This window comes from Urocitellus parryii, chromosome 11, assembly GCF_045843805.1.
Source record: "Urocitellus parryii isolate mUroPar1 chromosome 11, mUroPar1.hap1, whole genome shotgun sequence".
Taxonomy (NCBI): domain Eukaryota; kingdom Metazoa; phylum Chordata; class Mammalia; order Rodentia; family Sciuridae; genus Urocitellus; species Urocitellus parryii.
This window is the reverse complement of record NC_135541.1, coordinates 35,519,510-35,546,040: the sequence shown is the minus strand read 5'-3', so window position 1 is coordinate 35,546,040 and position 26,531 is coordinate 35,519,510. Positions and strand designations below refer to the sequence as shown.

Below are 26,531 nucleotides of genomic sequence, written 5' to 3'. Positions count from 1 at the left end.
GGGTCATTAGTAAGGTGATGCTGTGACTGGGTCCTGGTAGCTTTAAAAAGAGAGGGAGAGATTCCAGAAGTTCAGGAGGCTAAGGCAGGAGGATCCTGAGTTCAAAGCCAACCTCAGCAACTTAGTGAGGCCCTAAGCAACTTAAAGAAACTGTCTCTAAATAAAATACAAAAAAGGGCTTGGGATGTGGGTTCAAGTCCCCATAACATATATTAAAAAAAAGAAAAAGAAGAAAGAAAGAAAGAAAGGGTGGGGGGAAGGAAGGAAGGAAGAAAGAAGAAAAAGAGGAAGAAAAACCAAAAGAGACATATACATGTGCCTATCTCTGGCCAGGTGAATGCCCCTCACTTTCTCAGGATTCAAATCATCACTAGATGCTGCTCCTTGATATTAGATCTCTCGAACTGTGAGACAAAGCAAATTTCTTTTCATGAAACTTACCCAGCCTGTGGTTATTGTATTATTATAATGCAACAGAAAACAGACAGATACAGTATGTCAATAAATTATCTTAACAACATGCAATTTTAATTATGACCTAATCCACAAATAATATGGATATATCTAAAAAAACTATTAAATATAAATAATTAGTAACTAAAAATTCTATGAAAACTTCAGGAGTAAAAACTTCATCTAATCCGAATATAAACTGTGGACTCAGTGATTATGCATCAATGTAGATTCATTAGTTTTTAACTGTACGCTCTGGTGGAAGATGTTGACTGAGAGGAAGAGCTGTGTACATGTAGCTAGTATGCAAAGAGGCAGTTGCTAGGAACTGAACTAGAGGAGGAGCCAGGGCAAAGTTAATTTTTGAGCACTTGCACATTGCCCTGGCTCTCACAACTATTTTCAGGCAAGGGCATGAGTCAAGGGTGTGGGCCAAGGCAGGGCTAATGATTTGAGCTAGGCTGCTCAGCAATCCCTATTTTGCATTTGAAGGTTCAAGGGCATTTCCTGAATTCCAATGGTTCACAAGCATTTCTCTTAGGATACTCAGTCCATCTTTCCTTTTCTGTATTCTCAACTTTCAAGCTCATGAGGACAGGGGTTGTATAAAGAATCTCTCCATCTTCCTCTCAAATTTTTCAATGGACCAAAAACTGCTCTACAAAAGTCGTTTAAAAAAACTTTATTCAAACTTTTTAACTCTAATTCAAACAATAGATGGATATAAATACTTAATTGGAATTAATGGCCTTATAACTTTACCAGATTGAAGGAAGCAACTAGCAATAGAAAGGAACTCACAATATAATGATCCTACTTGCATATCTCTAATTTTGTTTCTAGATAGACATTTTCTCATTGACTCCAAAAACTATAGTTGGTATTTATCTTCTGAATATTAGGATCCACAGAAAGAGAATACCATTAGCCCTCAAATGATAACTGGGACTTCTACAGAGATGAAAGTGACAGTTTGATGTAAGCTAGTTTCTTTAAATAATTTGCATTATCCTTCCATCTATTAAGCCACTGATGTAGCAACTTATTTAAAAATTTGGAACCCTGTTTTAAAATCTTAAATGGAAACACAAAAGGTCAAACAAACAAACAACAACAAAAAAAGAAGAAGCAGCAGCAGCAGCAGCAGCAGCAGCAGCAGAAGCAGCAGCAGCAGCAGCCTGAGTTGAAGAGAAAAGCATAGCCTAGTTCCTCAGTCATCTTCACATACCCCAACCTTCCTCACCATGGCACTCTCAAGGCCACCACAGAACTTGGGAAACATGATTTAAAAACCAATGTATCTGCTGGGCATAGTGGTGCACACCTATAATCCTAGAGAACTGGAAAACTGAGGCAGGAGGATTGCAAGTTTGAGGCCAGCCTGGGCAGATTAGTGAAACACTGAATCAAAATAAAAGGGCTGAGGGATGTAGCTTACTGGCAAAGGGCTTCTTGATGCAAGCACAAATACTAAAAAAAAAAAAAAAAAAAAAAAAAAAGAAAGAAAGAAAGAAAGAAAGAAAGAAAGAAAGAAAGAAAGAAAGAAAAAAGAAAACCAATGTATCAAGAAGCGAAGACTCTCTAGCCTGACTTCTAGTTATAGCAGCAGCTTGAGTTCACTTGAGAACAACCTTAATGAGAACCTTTCTCTTGGAAAAAAATACTCTTTTAAGAAAACCTTCTCTAGAGCAAACAAGAAGAAGCTGATTTTGGCACATTTACTTTACTCTTATAAATACATCCATGAATACTTATTTGCACTATCCAAAACCTTCAGAGTTCTACACAAAAGTCACTCAACTTAGCAAAAAGCAAGAAAGATGTAGCACAATGCTGAGCAAACTGTACTCACTTTTAGTTGCTGTTTTGTTTTTCTTACCTCTGCTGGTAGAGGACTGGTAGTTACTGGCTTGACTGGGTCATGAGACACAGCCAGAGTTCCTGCAGAGGAAGTTCCATTCATTGTTAATTTGGCTGCATCAGCAACTTCTCCATTGGGCAAGATCCCATCAGCGAACCAAACTCTCCTCTGCTCTCTGGGCTGAGCCACTTGAGGAAGGGACCAGAAATATAAAATAGGCATCAATGTGATATTGATAGTGTTTCTAACATCAAAGAAGGGAAGGTCACCAATTCCAGATGTACAAAGAAATCACTATTTGGCCTCTTACAATCAGAAATATCAGAATTATAACTGTGTGTAAAAATGGTTTATAAATTAATAAAAAATACATGTTTAAATATATATTTTTGATATAACTTTTAGGCAAATATTTAAATACTGTGTTAAAATATTCAAAATCCTAAACACATCTATGATTATGTCTTATACGCATCCTGTATCACTGACAGAGAAACTAAGAAAAGTGTTTTAAGCATCTAGAAAATAAACTCATGGTAAGAAAAAAAGCTATCAATATAAATCCACATCTCCCCCAAATTATAAGGTTTCCACAGGAATTAAATATCTAGAAAAGTCGTATGATATTTTTAAAGGGCAAAAGATGCCCTGAAGAATGTTGAAGAATTATTATTTAATAAAAGAAGAGTTGGCACAGATATATTAAGAATTGGGAAGCAAACTGACCAGATCTTTGGCTAGAATACAAGTGAAGAAGAAAAAGATTGATCTGGCAGTACAAAGTAATTTTCATTTTAATAAAGGACAGGGAAAAGCTAGAAAACTAAGTCTGATGAAACAATATCTTTACATGCAATTCTGGAAATCAATCCAGTCAAAACAAAGAGAGACTAGGGAAGAACAACAAAAAAGACAAATGAAGTAAAAGAGAATAAAGATTTTGAGAAAAGCAAGCCTAAATTCACAAAAACACAAAGGAATATCACTAAGGGATGATCTGAAAAGAAGGGAAAATGAGGGAAAGTACGATAATCTCAATAGAAATCTTTGATCTTCAAAAGGGAAAGTCGGGCTATTTAGCAAGGGGAAGGGAATATTACTAGATGAAAAGACATAAAATTAATGAAGGAAGACTGATTTTAATCATCAAGGGATACATCTTGACAAGATTATTTTAAGGAAATATATAATCATTACTTCTACTATTCATAATCTTCTGAATTTAAAAAATGTCTTTCATCTGACCATATCATAATCAATAAAGAAGTAATAATCCAAAAATAAATTGAGCCTATAATTTCCTATCTGTCATGACATGATCAGAATTCAAGTCCTGGATTTAAAGGTCTATGTACCTATGATAATATATTCATGTTTTTTGATAGATAGATTAAAAATGAAAAGAGAAAATGGTAACATATATTCCAAAAAGCAACACTAGAATGGGCTGGTGAGAAGGAAGAATTATCATTTTTATCACTTAGTAAACTCCTACAAAGAACATTTACAAGGTAGGCTGCAAGCAAGGATTTTATAGGCTGACTTCAATTCTCCAACTCTTTTCAAGTAGAAGTTGTGTACTCATTCCATTCTTAAAATGAAGAGTAGACTGACATATTTTTAGAAGTGCCTACAAAATATCAGGCAATACAATATTATTTTTTACTTTGTCCAGATAGAGTCTTAACACATTTCTCACCTTGTTCTTCCACTTTAATAACCATTCAAAGGGACTGATCTATAGTGTTTTAAAGAATTGTGCTGTAAAGTCACATCAGCACCTTTTCAGAGGAACTTGGTGAGGAGAAAGAGAGAGAATAGCACATGATCCCCTACCTTCTGCTCCAGGGTGCTTTAAAACTCCCACAGGTACCATCACAGTGGGAGGTGGAGAGCTCAGGGCTCCTGAGGCCTGAGCTTGCTGCAAGGGAGGGATAGTAGAACAGTATTCAGCAGGATTGTTAGGGTTAGGGCTCTGGCTTGAGGCACTCATCATGTTCTCCCAGGCTTGAGCTAAAGCAAATACAGACACAATCAATGTGAATGGATTGCAATATGGACATCAAGACCTCCACAATATTGGATAAATAATGTAGCTCCTCCTCACTAATACTCATAGTATGTCTCTCTTTCAGCTAGTGAAGATATTAAGAAGATGGGTGATTTTATTTAATAAAGGAGACCATTTGTCTACATAAAACTATTTGGCTGGAGCAAACAAGGATTATATGATATTTTAAAAAATAATAATTACATGATTATTCTGATACAACTGAGAGTAGATCAGTCTGAGTTAAAGATTAGATCCATGGCATCCTTAAGGAGACTGTACACTTCCTTAAGAGGGAGTAAAATAATATCTAACTTTAAGGATTTTCTTGAAATAGTTAGGTGTTTTGGGCTTTGTTTTATTAAATAATGCATTTTATAAACTATAAAAATCAGGGACACAAATAATATAACTCTGTTGTATGGTTCATTTCTAGACTTCAAGGCTCTTCTTAGTTGAGATAAAATCTCATTCAAAAAATTCAAAAGCATAAAGCTCAGAAGAACACCTCTCAAAAAATTTTTATGAATTCTGCTTTTATACAATAATTATCCTGTAAAAAATAATCCAACAATATAATAACCATTTCACATCTTTGGTGTGTCTCAAAAGCATAGGACCCATTTGAACATGAAAATGTGCCGATATAATTGTGATTCATCAATGTAAATGATCACAAATACATTGATTCTGTATACCCTTTAATTAAATATTGACATATCAACTATTATCTTTAAAAGTAAACAGGACGAAAAGTATTATAGAAACAAAATATATCAAATTTTATTTTTATTATGAAGTAATAGCATGCCCAGGAACAGAAATTACCCAATTTTTTAGTACCTTTTCAAAAATCTCAATCAATATCAAGGAATGATCCATAAGATTTTGAATATTTATTGCCTCCAAACTGAATGACAAGGCTAGTAACAAAAGCTATGTTCCTTTTAAAGCACTGCAGGAAGAGGGAAGGAAGAGAAAAGGAGAAAGAAAAAAGAGGGAACACTGAAAAGCATCAAATTAAATACTCAGAAAAAGACTGGGCTAAGCCATGCAAGAGGAAAGATGCTGGAAAAACCAAGAAAAGTGGATTACCTTAGGATCCCCTATTAAGGGCCTCCTTGACTTAATAAAAAGTATTATTCCATATAAATCCTCTGCCATTTCCTTCATCTTTAGCTATACCAAGTTTAAAAAAATTGCCATAAAGTTGGAAGACCTCATTGAATAAAAGAGGTATTATGTATCATAATTAAGCAACATACTCCTTCTGTGCATGTGTCCAAAGTGAAAGCAGTGGAATAAAAATCATCCATTAAGCAACTGTATGAATAACCACCATCCAAAAGTGACCCTTAAGAGTAGAGAGAATGATTCATAATTGATCAAAATTATAAGAATTCAGAAATGGGAGGAAATTGGGTGGATCATAGGAGATTAGAACAGATTAGATTAATTGACATGCAATAGGTTAATAAGCCAGCAACAGGAAAACATCACTATGAGCAATGCAGACAGACAGAGCAGGAGGGATCTCAGAGCAGTTAAGTTCCAGTCTCCAAGAGGTACACTATCTGGGCACAGGTAGCACTGGTGTCTAGGTTCAACATTTTATGGCAACTATACAAAGACACATTCAAAGAGAAAATACTATAGTCTGCTCAGTTTTATTGTTTCCCTTTATAAGAATACTGAATGTTTTTAGGTTGTGATGTTTGCTTTTAATTTAAATGCCCCTGGATTTATTTCCACTTCCATAAAAGATAAACAGTAAGTTTTATTTACCTTCCTCTGGCTGTATTCTTTTACCACATAACAACTTCATTCAAAGCCATTATCTTTATAGCAAATCTAAGGTGTATTAAGGAAATACCTGAAAAAAAGTACAACTTGCTACTTGATCTTAGGTGCTAAAATATTTATTTTTAACAAGGTGGATAAAAAAAAGTGCTGTTAATAATATATCCTAAGTCATTATGGCGTTTCATAGAAAAGAAGAGCTTCTGTAAAAAGGAAAACCTTGCCTAATTTTAATATTTCATCATCTAAATAGTCAATAACACCTAACCCCACCCCTTTCCAGTCATTTCTCCAGAACAAACCATTATACAACACCCAATTTCCAAAGAAATTCATTCTTCCAATAAAACTTACCTGACTTTAGTATTCTATTCATTAAATTAGACACAGGAATTCTGAAATGCTAAGAAACTTTCAAAACATGAAAATTAAACTCAATATTTCAAAGTTATAACATTTGAGAAAGTGAATGACTTGTAAAGAAAAAGAAACCTTTTCATAGGAATTCTCTTGTTTTATCTCAATGACTGGGAAATCAACCTGTTTTAATACTTACCATTCATTAGCACTGAATGGCAGATTACACACACTCTAGCTTCCTTTCTGTCCATGTATAACAGTTTACATTTCAGGCTACAGCAGGAAGCACAGAAAACCTGTGGGGGAAAAAAATACTAAACTTACTAGGAAAACAGTGCAAAAGGCCAGGCATGGTGGCACATACCTGTAATCCCAGCAATTTGGGAGGCTTAGAGAGGGGGATTGCATGTTTGACAAGGCCTCGGCTATTTAACCAGACCTTCAGCAATTTAATGGAGACAGTCTCAAAATAAAAAATAAAAAGGGCTGGTGACATAGCTCTGGGGTAAAGTGCCACTGGGTTTAATCCCTGATACCAAACAACAACAACAACAAAAAATAAAGTGCAAAAGGAGCAAACCAATATGATCACTACTGACTGGCCATGAGCTGTATTAGACAAAACCAAAAACTTCAAAAGAAAATGCAGTCAGGAAGCTGAGTAATTCAAATCAAGAATGAGATTTACAAGTCTATCAACAATAAGAAAATCAATAAAGTTTGCTAAAAATAAAAACCCTGGCCAAGGTCAGACAACAAATACATAACAAGACAATACATAACAAGAGTTACCTTTAGGCAAATTTCTAGGAACAGTATTATATAATATGGGCATTTAAACATAGTTGTATCTGCTATTTGTTTGAAAAGGAATTATAGCAGGATAAAACGAACACCAATAGGAATTTCTGGGTTTTAACTTCTGTTTTCTTCTGTCCTTTTGTATGGAGTAATAATCACACTAGCTATTGGTTTGCTATGAAGGACAGGGATGAAAATATAGAACTCAATCATTAAAATTTTTAAGTATAGTTTCAGCTACAGGAAATCAAAGCAGGCAACCAAAAATCAGCCATGCCAATTTCCAGAACCTCTTTTTCTTCTTCTTTTTTTGGTACTGAGGATTGAACCAGAGGTGCTTTACCATTGAGCTATCTCCCCAGCCCTTTTGATTTTTTTTTACATTTTCTATTATTCTTTTTATTTGCATCTTGCCTAAAACAATTAGATTCAGTCCTTTTAAGAGAGCAAATGGCTATTTCTATTTTTTTTACATTTTTTATTGGTACATTATAGTTGTTCATAATAGTGGAATTCAGTTACATATTTATACATGTACATGATATAATAACATAATTTGGCCAATATCATTCCCTAGTATTTCCCCTTTCTCTCCCATCCTCCCTCCCCCTGGAACCTTTCTTCTATTTTACTGATTTCCCTTCAATTTTTATGAGATTACCTCTACCTTTCTTTTCCTTTTTCCTCTCTAGCTTCCACATGAAAGAATACATATGACCCTTGACCTTCTGAGTTTGGCTTATTTTGCTTAACATAATGGTCTCTAATTCCATCCATTTTCCTGCAAATGACATAATTTCATCTTTCTTTATGGCCAATAAAACTCTATCATGTATATAAACCACACTTTCTTTATCCATTCATCCACTGATGCACACCTAGGCTGGTGAATTGTGCTGCTATAAACATGGGCATGCATATTACACTATAGTATGATGACTTTAATTCTTTAGGATAAATACTGAAGAGTGGCATAGCTAGGTCATAGGGTGGTTCCATTCTTACTCTTTTAAGGAAACTCCACGTTGATTTCCAGAAGGTTTATGTAAAAGTGTTCTTTTTCTCCACATCCTTTCCAGTATTTATTGTTTGTATTCTTGGTGGCCATTCTAACTGGTTTGAGATAAAATATCAGTATAGTTTTGATTACCATAAATTCAAATCAAGAATGAGGGTCTAGCTATGTTCCTGAAGCCGGCCTCAAATTTGTAATCCTCTCTGGGAATACATGTCTGTGCCACTGTACTTAGCTCAAGACTAAATAAATTTCCTTTTTTTTGTTGTTGTTGTTTTGTCCTGGGAATTGATCCCAAGGTTATTCTATCACCGAGTACATCACTAATTCTTTTTATTTTTTATTTAGAGACAAGGTTTCGCTAAATTGCTGGGGTTGGCCTGGGACTTGCATCCTTCTGCCTCAGCCTCAAAAATAACTGAGATTGCAGGTGTGTACCACTTCACCTGGCTTTGAGACCTCATTTTCACCTTCTGGGTTTAGCTGGAATTTCACCTTCTTCTTCCTTCTACACTATGTAATAATAGTCCCCTTAGGCTCCTGTTAAGACTTAATTTCCTGGATACCTTGTTAGTCATTGATCACATAGCCCTTCATAGAGGAAGAAAGCCATTCCTCAGTAAGATAAATTCTGCTTCTCCAGTGTTTAGGGCCAAGCATCCTATATCTTACAAAGCTGAACCAAGGGATGAAGGGTAATGAGGTCAACATTAGATAGATTATCTTCCTGTTACTAAAATTAACATATCTAGCTACTATAACTACCAATTTAGTTTTCAAAGGGCTTTACACTTTCAAAACAATTATAAATTGAAAGAAGTAGAAAGGTTATGGTAAGCTTATTTTTTTCTAGGAAGAAACTGAGTTTGGATGGTTAAACAACTTGCTCACATTTGCACCAAATTCTATGAAGATTCATTTACAATTAACAGAGCTGGGTAACAGACAAGTGCTATGGTCTGAATGTTTGAGTCCCTTCAAAATGTGCTAAAATCCTACTCCCCACACAACAAAGTGATGGTGTTGGGAAGTAAGGCAAACTTTGAAAGGTGCTTAGGTCAGGATCTCTCATAAATGGGACTAGTATTCTTTAAAAAGAGACCCGAGAGAGATCCTTTGTCTTTCTCCCACATGAGGTCAGAGTGACATTATGACAACCAAACATACCCTACCACATAGATTATCTAAATATCATCTAAGTACCTTTCCTGATTCTGTGGGCTTAGAGTAAAAATGTAAAATCACTTTTAGAAATAAAGAGAATTAAATATTTTGCAAACTTGAACTTAAATTATTATACAGCTGAAATATCTTATTAAATACTATATCTCTATTATCACAACTGACATAGTATATTGCATTTATTTAACTTATTCTCCACTTCCTTGCATTAAAATGAGAAACTACACTATGAAGCAATGGACTAATTAATTATTTTAAACACAATTTCAGTATTCCCAAAGTTATCACTGTGTCTAAAACATAACAGATTCTCAATAAGTGTTTGTTCATTGCTTCTTTGATAAGTGAAATTACTACATAAATGAAAGGAAAAACAAACATTAATGTGCATCTATCTGGAAAGGGCTATATCACTCATGCCCAAATTCGTAAAATAATTTAGGGTCCCTCAATTTTAACAATGACAGTCAAACATATTTTTTAGGCAGTTTATAATTATAATGACCTCAAGGTGAATAGGCCTAGTGGTTACGAATGACTTCAAACAACACAATCTGCCTAGTTGTGAAGAAACAAATTATGATATTACAATACATATTGTTGAGAGCCACAGCCAAAGGAGCCCCAGCAAACTTCCAGCTGCCGGCTGATGATTGGCTCACAGCGGCCCCAGCAACATCTAGCTGATTGGCTCCTCTGTGGTGATGCTCATTGGGCTGTTTCCCTGCCCTTTCAGACCACGGAGCTGCTCATTGGGGGACTTCTTTGGCTCCGCACACGCGACCCAGCCAATCAGCCTCAAGAGCAGGAGGATATTAGGAGGTGGTGAGGCTTGTGTTGGGGTGAGAGGCTTGTGGGAAGCCGGTGGTGGCAGTTGGGCTCTGAGGGTTTTTTCCTGAGGAGCTGCTTTGTTTGGCGTGTGTGGTTCTAAAAATAAAGTTAGTTTCTTTTGACAAGTGGCTCCTGAATTGTGTACAGCCAGACTGCAGCATTTGGTGGCTCGCACGGGGAGTGACTGAGGGTAAGTAAACTGCTCCCCCCTGAGGGCAGGGCGAGAGGATGGGTAGCCATTTTAAGATTCCTCTTTTGTTTTGCTTCACTTTTGTTTTAAGTTGCCTGTCCCTAGAGATGAGTGAGACAGAAGAAAAACCGCTCACATCTGAGGAAAAACTATTTGAGTCTGAGGAACAGATAGGAAGAAAGGTGATAATGATTTTTTGTTGTTCCATTTTTATTTCATTCTATCTTGGTTTTGTTTGGTGTTATCTTGTTGGGTTGTATTATAGTAGAAATATGGGATAAGAAATTAGTAAAAAACAAACTGAAAGAGTGTTAAGTAAATTGTTAGAGGAAGGAGGTATCCCAGTAAAATCAAGAGCAGTCAGGGCATACGTTGATACAATACAAAAATGTACCCCATGGATTTTTAAGGAGGAGCTGTTAAATATCTCACAATGGAACCATCATGGTGAAGATTTAAAAAGAATAGAAAAGAAAAGCCCAGGGACTCTGCCAGTTGGCACATTGCCACTGTGGACGTTCATATCTTGTTTGCTTAGTCCAAAGCCTTCAGTTCAGACAATGGTAGAGGAAGGAGAAGACATAAAGATTCAAGTAAAAGAGAAGGTCTCTCGAGCTAGTCAGACAGAGGAAAAGATTCAAGTAAAAGAGAAGGTCTCTCGAACTAGTCAGCCAGAGGAAGGAAGTTTAGAGCAGAAAAAGCCATCAGGGGGAAAGTTACAAAAGGAGACTGCTACTAACACCTTTCTATCACCAGAGGATGTAAATGTCCAACTAACAAGGCCACCTCCATATGCTGGGAGGCCCCCAACCCCCACAGTTGATAGTTGGGATCCTGAGACAGGATCTCAAGTATTAACAAGCCCTGTATTTGAGGTAGGAGGGCAGCGAATTTACCATGCTTTAAATTTCAAAACAGTGAAGCAGCTAAAAGAGGCTGTAACAACCTATGGTCCTCAAGCACCCTTCACTGTAAGCTTGGTCAAATCCATTACCAACTTAAACATGACTCCAGCAGATTGGGCTAATGTGTGTAAAGCTGTGCTAAATGGAGGACAATACCTGTTATGGAAGGTTGCCAATGAGGAATTTTGCAAGGAGACGGCTAGGCAAAATGCAGCAGCTGGTTATCCTCAGAGAAATCTAGATATGTTGTGAGGAAAGGGACCTTATGAGGATCAGCAGCAACAAATTGCATATGATCCTGGTGTATATTTACAAATTGCTGTAGATGCAGTTAAGGCATGGAAGACTTAACAAGGACATAGATGTTTACAAGGTCAATTATCTAAGATAATACAAGGAGCTAATGAACCTTACACTGAATTTGTAGATAGGCTTATTCAAACAGCTACCAGAGTTTTTGGGAATACAGAACAAGCAATGCCATTAATAAAACAACTGGCTTATGACCAAGCAATCGTTGGTGCAGAGATATCATTAGACCATGGAAACATGAAGATTTAAACACATATATTAAATTATGTAGAGACATTAATGAACAAGAGCAAGTTGTGGCAGCTGCAGTAAAACAGGCTTTAGATGCCAGGCCAAGAACATGCTACAATTGTGAACAAACAGGACATTTTAAAAGGAATTGCCCCATAGGAGGAGGGTTTAACAAAACTAGGTATCAAAGGAGTAGAATACCGGGTATTTGCCCACGATGCCGTAGAGGGAGACATTGGGCTAATGAATGCCGTTCTCAAACCACCATAGAGAGTACTCCATTATCAAAAAACGAACAAGGACAAGGTGTTTATCCACAATATCGTGGAGAAAGGCATCAGGCTCCGTTGCCAAAAAATGGACAGGGGGCCCCAATGCTCCGGGGCCCCAAACCACAAATATACGGAGCACTGGAGGAACCCAGCAACCCCATCAGGGTAGTGCCCAGGACACATTGTCCATCAGATCCCTCATCAGACAAACCAGAGGGAGCGCAGCGTTGGACATCTGCGCCTCCGCCAGATCAGTACTAACTCCAGAGATGGGAGTTCAAATCATTCCCACAGGGGTAAGAGGACCCCTTCCCAAAGAACAGTAGGCTTATTATTGAGATGCAGCTATTCTACTCTAAAAGGACTTATGATAAGTCCTGGGGTAATTGATCCTGATTATGAAGGTGAAATAAAAATTATAGCCAGTTCTCCAAAGGGTATATCAGTAATTTCACCAGGAGATAGAATAGCACGGTTACTAATAATACCCAGCCTACATGATAAATTTTCCAGTCATGCTGTAGAAAGAGGTTCCAAGGGATTAGGCTCCACAGGTGTAGATTGGGCTATGCTTTCTTTAAATTTAGATTCTCGCCCCATGCTAAAACTAAATATTCAAGGACATGAATTTAATGGGCTACTGGATACAGGTGCAGACCTTAGCATCATCTCTCGTCAAGAATGGCCAAAACAGACCAAGCTGCAGGATGGGAGTGATGGAGCCCCGAACCCTGCTCCTGCTGCTCTTGGGATACCTGGACCTGACAGAGACCTGGGCGGGTGCGTGCAGGATAGGGAGGGAAATAGCCTCTTGAGCCAGAGGAGCAACAGGATCGCCTGTCCTGTGAGCTTGCGGGACCCCGAGGAAATCTAGGACGCTGCGTCCATGCCAGTATTGACCCAGACTCTCCCCGGCTTGGCGAGACTCTTCCTGACCCTCCTCCCCGCCCCTCAGCCCCTCCCTCCAGCATCCCACCGCCATCTTAGACCCTGGAGGCCGCTCCTCTCCACCCGGTGTAGTCAACCTGGGACCCGGGTTGGATGCCCTGAAAAGGATTGCACAGGTATGAGCCACTCCTGCCCCCAGGCTCCCACTCCTTGAGGTATTTTGACACCTCGGTGTCCCAGCCCAGCCACGGGGAGCCCCGCTTCATCTCCGTGGGCTACGTGGACAACACGTAGTTCGTGCGCTTGGACAGCGTCGCCGAGAATCCCAGGGAGGAGCCGTGGGCACCACGGATAGAGCAAGAGGGGTCGGATTATTGGGTTAGGAACACACAGAAAGCCAAGAACGCCGCACAGATTGAACTGAGTGAACTTTAATAACCTGCGCTGCCACTACTACCAGAGCGAGGGCGACCCTCCCCTCCCCAAAGACACATGTGACTCACCACCCTTAAGGACACATCACTCTGAGGTGTTGGGCTCTTAGCTTCTACCCTAAGAAGATCACTCTGAACTGGCATGAGGTGGAGAGGACCAGACCCAGGACATGGAACTTGTAGAGGCCAGTCTTGTAGGGGTTGGAAACTTCCAGAAATGGGCAGCTGTGGAGAGCCACCCTTTCAGCTCACCATCCCCATCATGGGGATTGTTACTGGCCTGGTCCTCCTTGGAGCTGTGGTTGCTTGTGTCTTATGGAAGAAGAAAAACACAGTGTAAGAGAGCTGCCTCTGTGCAACTGAGCAATACAGAATTTGTTCCGATTTCTTGCTGCTCCCTACAGTGACTTCAAGAGGTCCTGACTTCTTTAGCAACTGGCACCTAACTATACCTAAAGTCTGTATTCCTACCATAATAGTGTGAGAAAATGGGGAAACCAGCCCATTCCTGTGCATCAAGACCCCTACCACACTGTCCTGTTCTCTTCCTCAGTCAACTTTCCTATGTAGCAGATATGGGGCTGGGATGTCTCCATTCCTGATTTAGCTTTATGTTGCCCTGAGCGGCTGCTACCTTTGCTATTGAAAAACAGAATATGGATATTGGTTTGTATTTCAAATTTGTGTCATGAAATATAGTTGATGGGTTACTTAAAAGAAAGGAGTAGAGTTGGAGTTGTAGCTCAGTGGTAGAGCTCTTGCCTACCATGTGTGAGGCACTGGGTGTGATTGATTCTCAGCACCACATAAAAATAAATTAAATTAAATTTAAAATGGAAAGGAATATTCCTAAAATTTCAGAGAGAAAATAAAACTAATACCTTCCAGCAAAAAAAAAAAAAAAAAGAATGGCCAAAACATTGGCCATTACAACAAGCCACTCAAACGCTTCGAGGCCTAGGAGTGGCGACTAATTCCCATAGAAGTGCAATGGTATTAGATTGGAAGGATCCTGAAGGATGTGAAGGAACTATACAGCCATATGTATTGGATCATCTTCCCGTAAATTTATGGGAACAAGATGTCCTAGATCAATTAGGTTTGACATTAACAAATAACATCAATCAAAATGCACCCACTATTATGGCTAGACAAGGTTTTAGGAAAGGAAAAAGATTAGAAAAACAAGAACAAGGTATAGCAGCACCAATACAAATAGATCAAGGAATAGACAGACATGGGTTGGATTTTCACAAAGGGCCACTGAGACAATAAAAATTACATGGAAATCAGAAAGACCAGTATGGGTTCCTCAGTGGCCCCTGACTAAAGAAAAGATACAAGCAGCCCATGATCTGGTCAAACAACAATTAGTGGAAGGACATATACAACCTTCTGTATCTCCCCATAATACTCCCATTTTTGTCATCAAAAAGAAATCTGGTAAATGGAGATTATTGCAAGATTTAAAAGCCATTAATAATGAGATGGTTATTATGGGACCTGCTCAATTGGGGATTCATCAATTGTCTGCTTTGCCAAAAACTTGGTATGTTTTAGTTATAGATATTAAAGATTGTTTTTTTTTCAATTCCAATTCATCCTGAGGATAGTCCACGTTTTGCATTTACTATCCCTGCACTGAATCATGAAGGTCCTGATCAGAGATATGAGTGGAAAGTACTCCCTCAAGGGATGGCTAACAGCCCAGCTATGTGTCAAATTTATGTGTCAAATTTATGTTAACAAAGTAATCCAGCCACTTAGAAATCAAAATCCTGAACTACAAATATTTCACTATATGGATGATGAATTATTAGCACACAAAGATAAAAACACATTGCTAGAAAGTTATGCCACACTTACAAACTTATTAAAAAATTATAATCTAGAGATAGCAATAGATAAAGTACAATTAAATTTTCCAATTAATTATTTAGGAGTTCTATTATCCTCAACCATGGTCCGTCCACCAAAAACTCAAATATGAGTAGATCAACTCAAATCACTTAATGACTTTCAAAACTTATTAGGAGACATAAATTGGATAAGGCCTTATCTAGGTATACCAACAGGAGAGTTAGGACCTTTATTTGATATCCTAAAAGGTCCATCAGATCCAAATTCACCCCGAATGTTAACGCCTAAGCAAGAAAGGCATTAAAAATCATTGAAACATATATGGAAAATATGCATTTGGATAGAATTGATACAAGTTTGCCTTTATTATTTATTGTACTACCAACAAAAAATATTCCTACAGGAGTATTTTGGCAAGAAGGTCCATTATTATGGATACATTTATCTTATTCTCCTAACACTATTCTTATTAGGTATCCTGAGGCTGTAGGATAATTAATACTCAAAGGAATAAAAGCAGCAAAGGGAGTGTTTGGAATTTCTCCCAATAAAATTATTACTCCATATACTATGAATCAAATTGATGAATTAGCTAATGAGTTAAATACTTGGGCAATAATCATGTGCAAATCTAATGTTTCATTTGATAACCACTTACCATCTAATCCTTTATTGTCTTTTTGGTCATCGCATCCTGTAATTTTTCCAAAAATGACAAGAAAAACACCTATCATGAATGCTCCAAATATATTCACTGATGGGTCAAATAATGGTACAGAAGCAATAGTTACACCTGATCAAACTTTTACATTTTTAGTACCCAAACAATCAGCTCAAAAGGTAGAGCTTAATGCAGTATTACAAGCTTTTGTGATGTTTAAAGATTCTGTATTTAATTTATTTTCCGATAGTCAGTATATAGTTAATGCTATAGTATCCCTTGAAGATGCTGGTAGGATTTCCCCTTCCTCTACTGTTTTCTCTTTGCTTTCCACTATACAAAGTCTAATCTGGGACAGAAAAGATCCATTCTTTATAGGACATATCAGGGCACATACAGGATTGCCTGGAGCCCTTAGTTTGGGCAATGATTTAGCAGATAAAACTACACATGACATACATATTTTCTCTACACTAGAAGAAGCTATAAATTTTCATAAAAGGTTCCATGTCAATGCTAATACTTTACAAAAGCGTTTTAAAATAACTAAGGAACAAGCTAGACAAATAATAAAACAATGTCAAAATTGTGTGACCTTTTTACCACAAGTTAATCTTGGAGTCAATCGTAGAGGATTGATACCTAACTATATTTGGCAGATGGACGTCACACACTTGCCAGAATTTGGAAAATTAAAATATTTGCATGTTACAGTTGATACTTCTTCTGGATTTTTGACGGGCTCCCTTCATGCCGGAGAAAAAACTAAAGATGTTATAGCTCACTGCTTACAAAATTTTGCCACTGTGGGCATTCCAAAACAGTTAAAAACAGATAATGCCCCTGGTTATACTTCTACCTCTTTTAAACAATTTTGCTCATCATTTGGCATTACTCATATAACAGGAATCCCATACAATCCACAGGGACAAGGCATAGTTGAAAGAGCTCATCAAACTATTAAAATGTACTTATGAAAGCAAAAAGAAGGAATTGGGAAGGGGTATATATTCCCCAAAGATAAACTTAAAATAACCCTTTTTACTCTAAACTTTTTAAATTTGGATTCATCAGGACTTAGTGCTGCAGAAAGGCATATGTGTCCAAAAAATGTACATAAGCCCAAGGTACTTTGGAAAGATATTCTAACAGGACAATGGAAAGGTCCTGACCCAGTAATTGTCTGGAGTCGGGGGTCTGTTTGTGTGTTTCCACAGGGAGAACAGCAGCTGATTTGGATTCCAGAGAGATTAACTAAAGCGATTTCTACAGACCAAAAAGAAGATGATTTGGCTCAAATCCATAACAGCTGATATCCAAAACTCCAGTTTGGCTATTCTTACATCTGCAACAGAACCAGGATGCTTTTTTCAGTATCTATTTTATTATTGCCCTTTCCCATATCATGAAGTTCTATTTTGTTTTTTGAGCTCATACAGACCTAGGTTAATATTTTGCTGATCAGTTCTATTTTTTGACTACACAGTTTTTAAACATTGCAATGGAGATTTCACCTGTAAAAAGTTATAAGGCCTTTACTATTATGTTATGTGTTGTATGTATTATGTGTGCACACTTGTGTTTTGTGTTATATATTTGTACGTAGTATGTATGTCCATATATCATATATGATGAGCGCTCATGAAAAAATGGATCCAAATTTTTTTTTATTCACGTGATTTAAATGGTTTAATTCAAATTGGGTAAACAACTGTTAAGGATTGTTTTAATATGTAAACAAAAAAGGAGGTTAACAGATATGTTTGTTTACTTTCACCTTTCCTTTTCATTATATTCAATAATTTTCTTCAAGATAATGTAAATTGTTAAGAAAATTGTTTTCTTTTAGTGCCTTCTGGAATGTTACACAATTTTTTCTTTAGCCATTATTGCCAGAATTCCTATCTTCATCCCAGTGCCGGTGAAGACAAAGATAAAACTAATCTACAGCTTCTGCAATAGCCATCACTGAACTGCTTTCAGAACTTGCCTAGACTATGTGTCACTTGTATGCATTGTGAACTCACTTGTATGCATTGTGAACTATCTGTTGGTGCAGCGACTTGTGGTAGTGTTGGGGTATTTTTGCTGATGATGTCATCGGTGGTACAATTTTTCCAAAAGGAGCCGTCAATTGGCTTGGTGTATCTTCCTCCCTTCTGCTTGTCATGATCGTTCAGCTAAAATTTGGGGGCCAACAGAGATGAGGCAAAGAACCTCACCCCCCCCCCCGCTGGTACCTCTCCACAGGTGTGGCTGTATACTGGACCGGTAGTCAATGACGGGTAAGATCCAATTACAATGGTACCAACCTAAGACAGGAGGCTGACGCCCTGAGGTCAGCTCATCCGATGACGGGTAAGGACCATAGGTAGTATTGGACAACCTAAGGCAGGCACGGTCCCTAAGCCACATGCTTGTTGTTTAAACAGAGAGGGGGAGATGTTGAGAGCCACAGCCAAAGGGGCCCCAGCAAACTTCCAACTGCCGGCTGATGATTGGCTCACAGCGGCCCCAGCAACATCTAGCTGATTGGCTCCTCTGCGGTGATGCTCATTGGGCTGTTTCCCTGCCCTTTCAGACCACGGAGCTGCTCATTGGGGGAACTTCTTTGGCTACGCCCACGCGACCCAGCCAATCGGCCTCAAGAGCAGGAGGATATTGGGAGGTGGTGAGGCTTGTGTTGGGGTGAGAGGCTTGTGGGAAGCCGGTAGTGGCAGTTGGGCTCTGAGGGTTTTTTCCTGAGGAGCTGCTTTGTTTGGCGTGTGTGGTTCTAAAAATAAAGTTAGTTTCTTTTGACAAGTGGCTCCTGAATTGTGCCCAGCCAGACTGCGGCAACATATTCTATATAATGTTCCAGATAGGTACAGTTAGACCTCTGGTATCCTGGGGTTCTACATCTGCAGGTTCAATCAACCACAGATAGAATATAATCGTGACTATATTGAACATAAATAGGCTTTTTTTTCCCTTGATATTCCTTGACAATATAGTAAAATACCTATTTACATAGTATTTCCATTGTATTAGTCATTATAAGAAATTTACCAATGATTTCAAGTATATGACATGATACATGTAGATTATGTATAAACACTATACCATTTAATACAAGAGATTTGAGTATCCAATGAAATCAGTCTCCTTCAGATACAAAGGGATGACTGATTGCTTAAAAATGTTCCATTTGTGTGTTTACATATAATTTTCTTTAAAGTGATACTTCTGGGTTCTAACCTCAACTTTTATCATTCACTAGTCAAATTACCTTATGGGAATTATTTAAACTAAGTGTTAGTTTTTCTCATATATAAAACTGAAATGATAATATTCCCCTCATAACGCTTTTGTGAAGATTAAATGATTAAATGAAAGAATGCATGTAACATATAGTACATAATAGGTACTGAAAGCATGTTGGTAATTTCCTATTCTCCTTTCCCTTCCTTATAAAATCTCCCACACATGACTTTCCACATTAAAAAAGAAAAAACCTACTGACAAATTAATGAACAAATTTTATACTCAAGTACCACTCTGTGCTTATTTACACCACCTTACAGCATGAATAACTTATTCCTTTGCAATTCCTGAAAATTATCAAATGCTCACTTATTTCTTTCCAAATTAGAAAATGGAAAAAATTGTCCCTAGTTTTCAAAAAGCCCGTAATTATGACAAAAATATCTGCCATGTAAGAACAAAAATAGCACGAGAGTGATTGTAATTGACCAATATCCAGCTATCACAAATACTAGTAACAGTAACAATTTGTGAAATTTTTCAAATGTTTGCACATAGCAAAATATCATCAGAGCTAAAGCAGTTCAAACAGATACTAACCCTACCTCTGTCTAAACACCTGTTCCAAGTTTATTAACTGAAGTCACTTTAAGAATCCATTGTAGGGGGCTGAGGATATAGCTCAGAGCCCTGGGTTCAATTCCCAGCACCACAAAAATAAATAAGTAAAATATAAATTATACACACACACACAATGGAGATATATATATCTCCATTGCAAGAAGTAGTCCCTTATTTAGTGGCCTTTTGAATTTTTTTAATTTTTTGCAATTGATGCAATCAGATATCAGTTCCTTTAAGGTACTAAGAATTGATTTTTTAAAAAATATTCCATGCCTTGGGGCCGGGATTGTAGCTCAGTGGTAGAGCGCTTGCCTAGCATGCATGAGGCACTGGGTTTGATCCCCAACACCACATAGAAATAATCAAATAAAATAAAGGTTTTGTGTCCACCTAAAACTAAAAAAAAATACCATGCCTTATAAATAGAACACTTATATTACATTGAAAATTTTATGTGTGGGCCAGACACAGTGGCACATGCCTATAAGCCCAGTGATTTGGAGGCTGAGGCAGGAGAACTGCAAGTTTGAAGACAGCTTCAGCAACTTAGCAAAACTGTGTTTCAAGATAAAAAATAAAAAGGGTTGGGGATATGGTAGCTCAATGGTAGGGTGCCTATGTGTTCAAATCCCAGTACTAAAAAGAAGAATGTTTTATGTATGAATTAGAAAGTGCCCATTTATGATGTAAGCAATTAAAATATCTCTATTTTTTATAATTATATTCTGGCTATTCTTCATCTTTTAAATTATAATTTTATTACAAAAATTTTAAATCATCAAAAATAGACTTAACAATATAACAAGTGCCCAAATGTCCACTACCCTGCTTCAACAGCCATAATGTCTTCTTTCCTGATATTTTTGTTTGTTTGTTTGTTTGTTTTTTCAGTGCTGGGGATCTAACCCTGGGCCTCAGGTATGCTAGGCAAGTGTTAACTGTGTCAAGTGTTTAGCAATATGCAGTACTCATTAATTTCTTGGGCTTAGTGGGAAAGTAAGAAACACAATCTTGCACACAGATCAAAATAGGCAGATTCCCAAAGCCATGGCATAAGGATAAAAGTAAACTAATACTTTATGTTAATCACAAGGCTGTCTAAAATCTTATCTTACATAACACTTGTGATTTAAAATTCAAGAAAACTCAATGTCACATGCTTTTCCTACTGTGTATATATCTTTTAGTAACTATGTGATAATAATTATCATTGAATTTTATTTCAAACAATCCAATCTTTTAATGGGTAAGTTGCTAAAAATAAGTCATTTAGATAAGAAACATCTAAAGTTGGTGAAAATTAGACTTTATTGCAAATATCAAGTTATATGTCACAGAAAATTTAAACAGAAGTATTGTATAGAGTCCCATGAAGAAATACCTGAGTAAGAAAGAAGTCTTTCAGCATTTATTGGTTTTAATATATCCAATTTACAAATGACTGTAATTATTCTATTACTTTGTTAAGCTATTTATTAGTTATTATATAATAACCATTTTTCTATAATTTACATCCTTAGCACCCTCTCAAAAGTTTTCTCTTTGTTAAAAGTAAATTAAAATGTGAGTTATGACTATTAATACCAGTAATTAACTGTAAACCAGTGTTGGATGCATGCAAATTGTAAAAATTTGCAATTAGACTTAATTTTTTTAGATAACATTACAAATATCAACATTTTATAAAAATTGCTATCAATTTTCCAAAAATATATAATTAGAGTAAGTCACCATTTAATGATAATCCACTATGAATAGTGATAATTTATATATATATATTACTTTTAATCCTATTATTCATTCATTCAATTAATCTTTACTATGTCTAATGTGTAAATTAAGCATTATCATCTCCCTTTTATAGATGATGAAAGTGCCTTGCCTAGATTATTATGAAACTAGGTTACTGAATACTCATTCATATTATTTCTATATAAAGTTTAATGCTGTATAACCAATCTGAGTTGTCAGCTAGTATATTCCTAAAGCATGGAAATATTGGTCTTGTTCTCCACAGTGCTCTTACCATCATATTTTGACCAACTTTCAGTATGAGAAAGTACTATCACTCTGCATCCTAAAGGAACACAACCAATAGCCATGTTTTAACATCTAAGAATAAAAGTAAACCTCAAGAAAACTGATCTCTGAATGCATAAGTCAAAACATTAACTGTCTCAATGTGCTGCTAATTCATTGATTTTATGAAAGTTACTCTGTATGCACTACCAAAATTCTCAAATGTTAAAACTGTTCCAAATTGCAATTAATTTAAAACACAAAACTTTATTTTTTTAAAAAAAGTGACAGCTAACAAAATAACATTTAAAACCAGATATTTTTCAATTTCTTTTTTGAAATAAGTATTTATAAAATTTGTCTTAAAAATTATGATATAGGGGTTGGGGTTGTGGCTCAGCGGTAGAGCACTCGCTAGCACGTGCAAGGCGCTAGATTCAATCCTTAGCACCACATATAAACAAATAAAATAAAGGTATTGTACCCAACTATAACTAAAAATATATATATTTTAAAATGATATAAATGAAGACATTTTTCTGAGAAACACAAATAACATAAAAATCACAATAACAAAAATCTATTTAGTTGTTTTATTTATTGCTTTAATATTTTTTAGTTGTAGATGGACACAATACCTTTATTTATTTATCTTTATGTGGTGCTGAGGATGGAACACAGTGCCTCACCCATGCTAGGCAAGTGCTCTATCACTGAGCCACAACTCCAACCCTAGTTGTTTTATTTATATCCTTTCAACTTTATTCATGGGAAAAGAGCTTGACTTACACAGCTAGCAGAACTTTGGTTAGTTCATACTTTACCAACTCAGTTTCTTCAACTGTAAACTAGGGATTATGCTTACTCTTAGGTTTACTAAGTCAGAAAAACAAAGCACAGAGTAGGTACTAAACAAACATTGGCTCCCTCTGTTTCTCTTAGGTGGCTGCCTAGGAACTCTGGTCATATTCCAGCTGTTGTTAAAGAAGTGATCATTATGGGGCTGGGGATGTGGCTCAAGTGGTAGCTCGCTCGCCTGGCATGCGTGCAGCCCGGGTTCGATCCTCAGCACCATATACAAACAAAGATGTTGTATCCACCGAAAACTAAAAAATAAATATTAAAATTCTCATTCTCTCTCTCTCTCTCTCTCTCTCTTAAAAAAAAGAATTGATCATTACTAAGAATCTCAGTTTCAACAGTTTCTTAATCTGTGTTTTCCTGAAACTGTGGCATAGATTGTTTTGTAGAGTGAGCTCAAGAACTCAAACTGCTTGAGTTTGAATCCTAAATAAATTTACTAGATTTTTTTTATGATTTTGAACATGTTACTTAACCTTTTTATACCTTTTTTATCACTGCTTTTAAAATATTTTTAGTTGCAGATGGACACAATATCTTTGTTTATTAATTTATTTTTATGTGGCACTGAGGATCAAAGCCAGTACCTCACACATGTGAGGCAAGTACTCTACCACTGAGCTACAGTCCCTGCCCTGTTTTATCACTTTTATAAATTATTACATTTGGATTATAACAGCAGCCACCTTATAGACTTGTTATATGTATTAATAGAGGTAGGTATTTTTAAAAGTATCTGGACTAGATAAATATTCAATAAAGATTAGGTAGCTCACTGTCCTCTTGCTCCCACCATTATCATATATTTGCTTCTCATTATAGAGTAATTGAGGCTCTGTAATTGTTCATTTCTTATTTCAAATGTTTAAGTCTTGTCATCTACAGAAACATAAGTGGTATGTTTAATAGGGACCATTCTTTTAATAGGGGCCACTTCTTTTCTTTAATGAAAATGAAACACTAAGCAAAAAGAAAATGATCACTGAAAGAATAAATGAACAGACAAGTAAGTAGAAATGAATAGATAGATGGCAGCATAGATTGGCCCTATAGAACTTTTCTTGCTTCTCCAATCCAAAATGCTTGTACTGTAAAGATAACAATTTCACCATGTCTCCAAGGAAAAATGAATTCAATATCCATTAAGTCAGAATTGAACTAGTATAAACTGCTGAAAGTCTGATATAAAATCTCAAAATTTAAACTCTCTTGGACTAAGGATTAGCTCGCTGGTAAAGTGCTTGCCCAGCATGCCTAAGGCCCTGGTTGGTCCAGCATCACATAAAGGAAAAGAAAATCAATTACCTTCTAGGTCTTACTTTCCCATTCCAAGGTAACAATCTCTCCTCAAATCTTCATTTGTCTCTCTTTCACCGTTTACAATATTTGTGTTTTTGAAATAAACACCAGCCAATAAGATATACATTTCTTCATGCTCTCACCACCAGACGCATCTATCTCTGTTCCTAACCTTCCCATATTGAAGAGCAAACCGTCAACATATGAAGAGATCTCATCCCTTGGGCCTTCTCAAGGACTTTTCTCAACTTTTGATAGTTCCCCCTTTGTCCTAAAACTCCTTCCTTTTCCTTTCCCTTTCTCTCTCTCTCCACCCCGCCACCCCGTGCCTCACCTCTCTCAAAATGCTAGAGATGGAACCCAGGGCCTCACACATGCTACCCAAGTGTTCTACCACTGACCCACACTCTCAGTCCCCTAAAACTTCTATTCTAAAAGATCACTGATTCCATTATGTAAACACATATCTCCCATCCTTACAAAATTCATCCATAACCACCATTTCCATCTAACAACTGCTCCAATTTCTTTTTTTTAAAATTTTTTTTAAGAGAGAGAGAGAGAGAGAGAGAGAGAGAGAATTTTTTAATATTTATTTTTTAGTTCTCGGCGGACACAACATCTTTGTTGGTATGTGGTGCTGAGGATCGAACCCGGGCCGCACGCATGCCAGGCCACATCCCCAGCCCCCTCCAATTTCTTCTATTCTACCTCATGGCAAAAGTTCTCAAAAAAAAAATCATCTTCAGTTCCTCACTTCTATTTTTAACTCATTCCCATCTAGATTTTATATCTACTGCTCCATCAAATATGCCTTTATTCAACAACCCTGATATAGCCAAGTCGAAAGGTCCCTTTCCTACCTACATCTTATTAACCACTCATAAACATTTTACATAGATGATAATGCCTCCTTTCACAAAAATGCATTCATCTTCTGACTTCCTATATATATTTTCTTGGTTTTCTGCCTGCCTTCAATCACTTGTTCTGCATCCTCATTCATTTCATCTCATGGCTCAACCCTGAGCCTCTTCTCTTCCCCTTCTGTACACTCTTCCCTAGATGATCTCATCTATTCCCAAGGATTCCCACTGCATTCCTCACTTGACCTGCAAAGCCCTATCTGATCTTCTCCCTGATTCTTTTCCAACCTCTTTTTATATGACTCTTCCCTCATTCACTATACTTCAGCCATACTAGACTCTTTCCTTCCTTGAATAGGGGCTTTCCTACCTCAGAGGCTCTGTCTATGCTGTTCTCTCTTCCTGGAGCATTCTTCTCTCGGTTCTTTGAATGTCTGACTCCTCAACTTTCAAGTGTCTTTTAAAATGTAACTTCTCAAAGGTCTTCTCTGACAATTCTCCCCACTATCATTTTTTTATATTATATATATTTTTATATTATATACGTATATTTTATATATTTTATAATATATTATATTTTGTTATAGCTACAGAAAACACTAAGACAGCAGCCTATAACCAATAAGGGATACAATAAGATAAAAACATGATTGCCTTGCTCTGAGGTAGGCCAAATCTGTTATGCCATTCATATCCCAGTGTTCTTCCTATAATGAGTCTGAGATTTATTTTCTTCATGGCCTTGCTAATATTTATAATTACCTATTGGTGTGGCTTTGGTCCTTGATCTAATCTTCAAATACCATGAGGTTAGGGACCACAATATTATCAGTATAAACTCAGCACCCAGCACAGTGAGGAAGACAAAGATAAAGATGATACTGTGTGAAAAGAGCTTAGATGAAGCTTACTTTTAACCAACACAGTCTTTTGGAGACCATAATGGAAACTATTTCTCTAGTATCATTAAAACTCATATTTAATCCAAATACGTGTCCTGTTTTACCATGTTAGATGGTCAAATCATGTCACCTATAAGGCAAGATAGGTTTTCAAGCAGAGTGATGCTCTCATATTTATTGATTCTCATCAGTACATTAATGAATAGGAAAATAAACTTGTTTTTGTTTGACTCTTCCTTAAACAGGAAAAACACATATGACTAAGCATTTCCCAAAGTTCTTACATCTGAATTTGACATCAACATCTAAATATTCAAAGTATTGAGTAAAAATGTACTGTTACATTGAGATAGTATTCATTTATTTCTTAGTTCATCTAATAAATATCCAAGTATCTCCTATGCATTAGGGCTAAGGACACAGCAGCATCCAAGGCAGAAAAGATTCATTTTTTTTTTTTTTAAGAGAGAGAGAGAATTTTTTAATATTTATTTTTTAGTTTTCGGCGGACACAACATCTTTGTTTGTATGTGGTGCTGAGGATCGAACCCGGGCCGCATGCATACCAGGGGGGCACGCTACCGCTTGAGCCACATCCCCAGCCCCAGAAA

General features: G+C 36.7%; 1 protein-coding gene across 2 annotated transcripts in view; it reads right to left on the bottom strand.

The window, feature by feature from the left end:
- Positions 1–26,531, bottom strand: part of Zfyve9 (zinc finger FYVE-type containing 9) — a 193,966-nt gene that overhangs the window by 66,399 nt on the left and 101,036 nt on the right. The window contains exons 5-7 of one of the 2 annotated variants that reach the window (XM_026382170.2): positions 6,721–6,820; positions 4,151–4,327; positions 2,333–2,502 (exon numbers count right to left, since the gene is read on the bottom strand). In XM_026382170.2, the coding sequence (XP_026237955.2) occupies positions 2,333–2,502; positions 4,151–4,327; positions 6,721–6,820 (447 nt within the window). The remainder of the gene's footprint in view (positions 1–2,332; positions 2,503–4,150; positions 4,328–6,720; positions 6,821–26,531) is intronic. The other variant, XM_026382175.2, reaches the window with a different exon arrangement.